This window comes from Pygoscelis adeliae, unplaced genomic scaffold (assembly GCF_000699105.1).
Source record: "Pygoscelis adeliae isolate BGI_AS28 unplaced genomic scaffold, ASM69910v1 Scaffold47, whole genome shotgun sequence".
Taxonomy (NCBI): domain Eukaryota; kingdom Metazoa; phylum Chordata; class Aves; order Sphenisciformes; family Spheniscidae; genus Pygoscelis; species Pygoscelis adeliae.
In genome coordinates this window covers 779,940-786,505 of record NW_008825255.1, presented here as the reverse complement: position 1 = coordinate 786,505, position 6,566 = coordinate 779,940, and the positions used below count along the sequence as shown (strand labels likewise).

The 6,566-nt window shown below is 38.7% G+C and overlaps 1 protein-coding gene across 1 annotated transcript in view; it reads right to left on the bottom strand.

Annotated features, from left to right (window-relative positions):
• The window catches only part of RICTOR (RPTOR independent companion of MTOR, complex 2), a 67,708-nt gene that overhangs the window by 16,398 nt on the left and 44,744 nt on the right, over positions 1-6,566 (bottom strand). The window contains exons 21-24 of the mRNA XM_009329431.1: positions 3,610-3,774; positions 3,069-3,145; positions 2,877-2,955; positions 1,893-2,002 (exon numbers count right to left, since the gene is read on the bottom strand). Of these exons, the coding sequence (XP_009327706.1) occupies positions 1,893-2,002; positions 2,877-2,955; positions 3,069-3,145; positions 3,610-3,774 (431 nt within the window). The remainder of the gene's footprint in view (positions 1-1,892; positions 2,003-2,876; positions 2,956-3,068; positions 3,146-3,609; positions 3,775-6,566) is intronic.

Below are 6,566 nucleotides of genomic sequence, written 5' to 3'. Positions count from 1 at the left end.
GTCCAGAAGGATGCTGTGAGGGACGGTATCAAAAGCCTTACTAAAATCCAGAAACACTACATCCACCGCCTTCCCTTCATCCGCTAGGCGGGTGACCTTATCATAGAAGGATATCAAATTAGTTAAACAGGACTTTCCCTGATGATTGTGTTATTCTTTAAATGTCTTTCAACAGCACCCAGTATAACCTTCTCCATAATTTTTCCAGGAACTGAGGTTAGACTAACAGGTCCGTAGTTCCCTGGGTCTTCACTCACGCCCTTCTTGTAGGTTGGAATAACATTGTCTAGCTTCCAGTCAGCGGGGACCTCCCCAGACTCCCAAGACCTTTGGTGGATGATCGAGAGGGGTCCTGCCATAACATCTGTTAGCTCCTTCAGTACTCTGGGGTGAATCCCATCAGGCCCCATGGACTTGTGAACATTCAGCTGATACATCTGGTCCCTTACGATTTCAGTGTCCACAAAGGGAAAGTCACTGTTCCCGCAATCGTGGTCCTCCAACTCAGAGGACCAGGCAGCCCAAGGTCTACAAGTATTATTAAAGGCTGAAGCAAAAAACTCATTGAATGCCTCCACTTTTTCTTCATCACTATTAGTCAGATGACCATCTTCAACAAGCATCAGTCCAATGTTTTCCTTGGACATCCTCTTGCTATTAACATACTTAAAAAAGCCCTTCTTGTTGGCTGATACAACACTGGCCAGTTTCAATTCTAACTGAGCTTTGGCCTTTCGTGTCTTCTCCCTGCATATACCAACCACAGCTCTATCATCTTCCTGCAAAGCCTGACCTCGCGTCCAGAGATCATACAATTTCTTTTTTCTCTTGAGCTCCACGAGGAGTTCCCTGTTCAGCCAAGCTGGTCTTCTGCCCTGCTTGCTTGACTTACGACACAGCGGAATTGCCTGCTCCCGTGCTTCTAAAAGGTCGTTCTTAAAAACCACACTCGTGGACTCCTAAACCCTCAAAAGCAGATTCCCAGGGGACACTGCTAAGTAGCTCCCTTCAAGAGCTTGAACTTTGCTCTCCTGAAGTCCAGGATAGCAACTCTGCTGTCCTTTTTTCTCACTACACTGAAAATTTTGAACTCAACCACTTCATGATCACTGTGGCCAAGACAACCACCTACCATCACATCTCCCACAAGTCCTTCTCTATTCACAAATAGCAAGTCTAGGAGGGCATCTTTCCTAGTTAGCTCACTGAGTACTTGTAACAAGAAGTTCTCTCGTCACAGCAGTATGATATTCCCAGTTGATGTCTGGGAAGTTGAAATCTCCTGTAAGGACAAGGGCTACCGATCCAGAAATTTCTCCTGATTGCCTATAGAATGACTCATCAGTGCTAACATCCTGGCTGGGCGATCGGTAGTAGACACCCACTACAACATCTCCTTTGTTTCCCATCCCCCTAATCCTCACCCAGAGGCTCTCAACTGCACCATCACTAACTGTCAGGGCTGTACCATCAAACCTCTCCCTTACGTGCAATGCGACACCTCCACCTCTCCTGCCCTGCCTATCCCTCCTGAACAGCCTGTAGTCCTCCATCCCAGCACTCCAATCGTGGGACTCATTCCACCAAGTCTTGCTAAAACCAATGATATCGTAGCTCTGGGAGCTGACCAACGCTTCCAGTTCATCCTGTTTGTTTCTCATGCTGCATGCATTGGTGTTACAAGCATTTCAGATATGCTCCTGAGCCCTCCATGCTCCCAGGAGCAGTGTAAATGTTCTCACTAGCATTGCCACTCTCAGGCAATGCCATGCCAACCCCTGGCTTACCTACTGCAATCCTGTTAGTATCCCCTTGCCCCATCGATTCTAGTTTAAAGCTCTCTTGATCAGTCCCCTCAGTTTACGTTCAAAGATGCATTTTCCCAAATTTACCTTTGGTTGCTCCGACGAACATAGTTATCACCATCAACAGGTTTGCGGTATGTTGTAAGTGCTTCATTAAGTTGTTCTTCTATCAGTTCAACGTACTTTAAGTTATATTCCTGAAAGAAGACAGACAAAGGTTGAGATAATACATTTAGTGGTTTATATTTTCATAGTATTGTACTTTATAAGGAAGGAATAATTGAAGTGCTCCTTAAGGAAGGCTGAATTTCCTTATCATCTGAAGGCAGGGCTCACCAAAATTACTGCACTTCATACATACAGTGAGTTTACGGAGTTGACAATTGATTCCATAATTATTTCAGTGAATTTGTTAAAAAGGAAGGAAAGAAGGAAATACTTCACATCTGACTTTAACCCGAATAACCTCAACAGACCACCATGCATTTCAGTATTCCTAGAGAAGTGACAGCTTCTAAGTTAGTAAAAAAATTGTCAACAGGAATGAGACCAAGCACTTATAATCAATTCTGAAAACAAAATAATGTATGAAGAGTTTGATTCTAGTCATGACAATGATGCGTTTTTCTTAATGGTCTTGTGTTCCTATTTACTTCCTAACAGCATAAGCTAATTCTGTCTTCATGAGCTCTAGATTTAACTTTAATTAGCAACAACCAGAGGTAACAGGTATCTTGAAAAGTAGTATTCCCTTACACACTTCTCTAGATAAGACCTTATACAACAACCTGTTAGAAAGTCACCACACTCCTGAAATATTTGCTGAAATATAAAAATTATATAAAAGGCCTGGGTAAATCAAAAGCAAGCACGTGCACAGGAGCTATGGAACTGTAAGTCCCTGTCAATCTTTTTCAGCAAAATCAAAGTCACTGAGGCAATAAATGTATTGGCATTAGCAATACACGTATATGAATTGCAGTATTTTTAAGAATCTCTGACCTTCTAAACCTGCATATTCACACCCTTCCTTCTCCTAATATCAAGCACACTTTTTATTTTTAGCATTACCTTTTGCCATTTTTCCATTTGTTTTGTTACATAACCTCTTTCATTTAGATACGAAAACCCCTTTGGGATGGACAGAAATCTGTAAAGTAACATCAGACAGTTAGTACTCCACTTAAAACAAATCACGTAATTTGAGTAAAAACACTTACTTGTTTCCACAGTGTAAAGTCAAACAGCATATTCAACATTTACCTTAGGAGTAGAAGCAAACCCTTGTCTCCAAGATGAGAAAGAGCTGGTTTCATCTGAATAAGGGCATGAAGATTGGCCTAAAATAATTAAAAATGCATAAAGAGTATCTGAGCACTACGTAATTCTGAAAACTACAACAATTACAACAATCTGCCAGCAACGTAGCAGCAAGTTTTTCACAAAAAGACGTATCAAACAGCACTGACCTCATCCTAATATTATCCACCTTAGGTACCTTCTGTCATTAAATATCTATTACTTCACAAAAAGTATAATGATCAAAATAGCTAAATTAGTCGGAATTAATATTTAAAAGTAGGCTTAATCCAGAAGTCTGCATTTGCTTGTCATTAATACTGCAGTATTTTCAGCAAGGGGGTGTGTGTGTCTATAAACTGTTATGAAGTCCATCAATCACAATCAAGAAAGGAAACCACCAGTAGCTTCTTGCATACTTTTACTTTGCTACTGGGGGAGGGGTCGGGGAACAGCTTACAGAGCAGTATACCAAAAAGAGGTTCAAAAGGGAAAGGATACTCACCTTGTCTTCACATGCCTCATCTAGAATATCAAGTGCCTCAGAAGAAATAGTTTTATTTTTATCATGTAACTGGGTCACCAGTAACTCAATCCCCCAGTTGCTGAAGAACTCTACATTTGCTCTCAGTAATACTCTTAAGTGTTTTGTTGCATACAACCTGCAGCTCTGCAAAAGTAAGGAAAATGCTTTTTTAAAATGGAAGGAACATAGCTAATGTAGTTAATGGTTTATCACTTTAAAAAATACATTTAAACTACCATATTTTACAGCAAGTAGCTGTGATGCACACCTTACGTATTAAAACTACAGTCTATTAGAGAGCTACTTCTATCTTATTAAATGGGAAATTTGAGTCTGAGATCACAAATAATCTGGTCACTGCAAGTCTCCTTGGAAAGCCCTTATCAATTAGTCATTCACTGTGATAGCACCACACAAAGTCATCAGGATTAGCAGGAAAAATACCTTGTAAATGGTGAGTGCCATTGCATATACTTTCATGTATGCAATGTTTTGCAAAAAAACTTTTAACAAGCAAATACTAGAATCTGTGGGGAATTTATTTTAATAAATTTTAAATTGTTTCCCAGAAGTATCTGATTTTCAAACCTTCTCAGAAAAACATTTTTCTGTTTAGAATGTATTTTCTGTAATAAGACAGTTTCCCAACACTTAGTTTACTACCATGAATTTCTCCAAGTGACAGCAGAATGAAGTAAGTATTGTGTCAAATTCCTGTACTGCTGTTCAAAACTTAGAATCATAGAATCATAGAATCGTTAAGGTTGGAAGAGACCTCCAAGATCATTGAGTCCAACCGTCAACCCAACACCACCATGCCCACTAAACCATGTCTCTAAGCGCCTCATCTACCCGTCTTTTAAATACTTCCAGGGATGGTGACTCAACCACTTCCCTGGGCAGCCTGTTCCAATGTTTAACCACTCTTTCAGTAAAGAAATTTTTCCTCAAGTAAAGAAATTTTTCCTCAAGTAAAGAAATTTTTCCTCAAGTAAAGAAATTTTTCCTCAAGTAAAGAAATTTTTCCTCAAGTAAAGAAATTTTTCCTCAAGTAAAGAAATTTTTCCTCAGTAAAGAAATTTTTCCTCAAGTAAAGAAATTTTTCCTCAAGTAAAGAAATTTTTCCTCAAGTAAAGAAATTTTTCCTCAAGTAAAGAAATTTTTCCTCAAGTAAAGAAATTTTTCCTCAGTAAAGAAATTTTTCCTCAGTAAAGAAATTTTTCCTCAGTAAAGAAATTTTTCCTCAAGTAAAGAAATTTTTCCTCAAGTAAAGAAATTTTTCCTCAAAATTCAACTTGCTGAATAAACAGCATGAACTCATTAACACCATTTTCTATTAGAAAAAATACACACAAAATAGAAGCAATCAGGCTTAATCTACAAGAATTTGCAGTGTTCTGGAGTAGGCACAGAATAACCCTGACAATGTTATGGGTTTCCAATGACTAGAAAAGGTGTTACCTATACTTAAGACAAGCACAGCTGGAAAAGACAAGATCAGGTGCCCAAAGCCGCCTTCAGGTCTTCAGTCCCTGCATTTAAGGCTATGATAGCTATAACCAAGTAAATTTTACATATGTTAAAATATAAGTGATCTATGTTGGGATGCACGTGAGTATCTGTATTCCAAGAGATCGGTGAATTGGTCCAGGTTGGACAGCACTACCTAGGTTAATATCATCTTCTTGATTGTTTGTTTTCCTCCAGAAATATTGGCAAGAAGGAATTGAAAGAAAATGAGAGTAGGAAATGTGAATGTGCACAGTTAATTTCAAAAACATTGTCCCATTATTTCAACTTCAAATATCATGTGCACATTTCTATTTATTCAATATACAGAGGCTTATTTTTTGGAGGGGAGGCAGGAAAGACTGTGGAACAGTGATTCACAACTCTGACATAGGCTGCATAACCATTTTGAAATGGTTTGCATCCCATTAGTGGTATGCCTTGTACATGGAATAGATAACTAGCAACATATTTATTGAAGATGAGAAAAAGAGCTATTATGCCAAAATGATCACTTGATGTAGATGTTAAACCTACAGAATAACACAATAATATGAAACCAGAATTCAGTGTCATGTAGTTCAAGCATTAAAATCTGTCTATAAAGAATCGCTGTTACTGCTATAACTACAATGAGTGTGACACAGAGAACAAAAGATAATAATGTTCACTTCCTGAAATACTTCCTGAACATGAATTAATCTATCCAGATAGCTAGTACAGAATTAGAACAATTTTTATTTTCTGTCTGGAGAAGGGAAAGATAAGAAGGAACTCATGACTCTGATGGGACAATGAAATGGCAAATAAAATTCACTGCAGATAAATTTCAAACAATGAGCTAAAACTGAAAAAATAATCTCAGCTTTACACACACAATAGGCTCTTAGTCAGCTCTTTCCACCCAGGGAAAAGATCTTGGGGCTAATATTAGTTCTGTGGAAGCATTAGATTTAAGTTCAATGGCAACCACAACTACTGAAAGTAAACAGAACAAAATGAGTCAGCATTGTCACTAGGTAAATCCACTGGGTGTTGACATCTTGGACAGTCTGTACAGTGCTGATTTTATCACCATCATCAGAAAGAGAAAGAGTACAACTAAAAAGGTGTGAAGAACAGCAGAAGATGGTTTTAAGTAATTGAAGGTATGGAAAAGGGTCTTTATAACACAGAATGACTCAATAGACTAAGACGTTCAAACCTCAGACCTGGGGCTGCAAAACCACCGCATGCATTTCCAACAGTTTTAAGTCTTCAAGCAGGGCCACAACCTTTGTGCAGCAAGATCACCTGTACGCATTTTGCAGATCAGAGGGGCAAAGTCCAGCATTGCTTTTCCAGATGAAGCAAAATCCTGGAATGTTCTTACTTTTGATGAGAACTGACAGGAAAACCAGTGGAGAGGATATCTGAGGAAACAGACA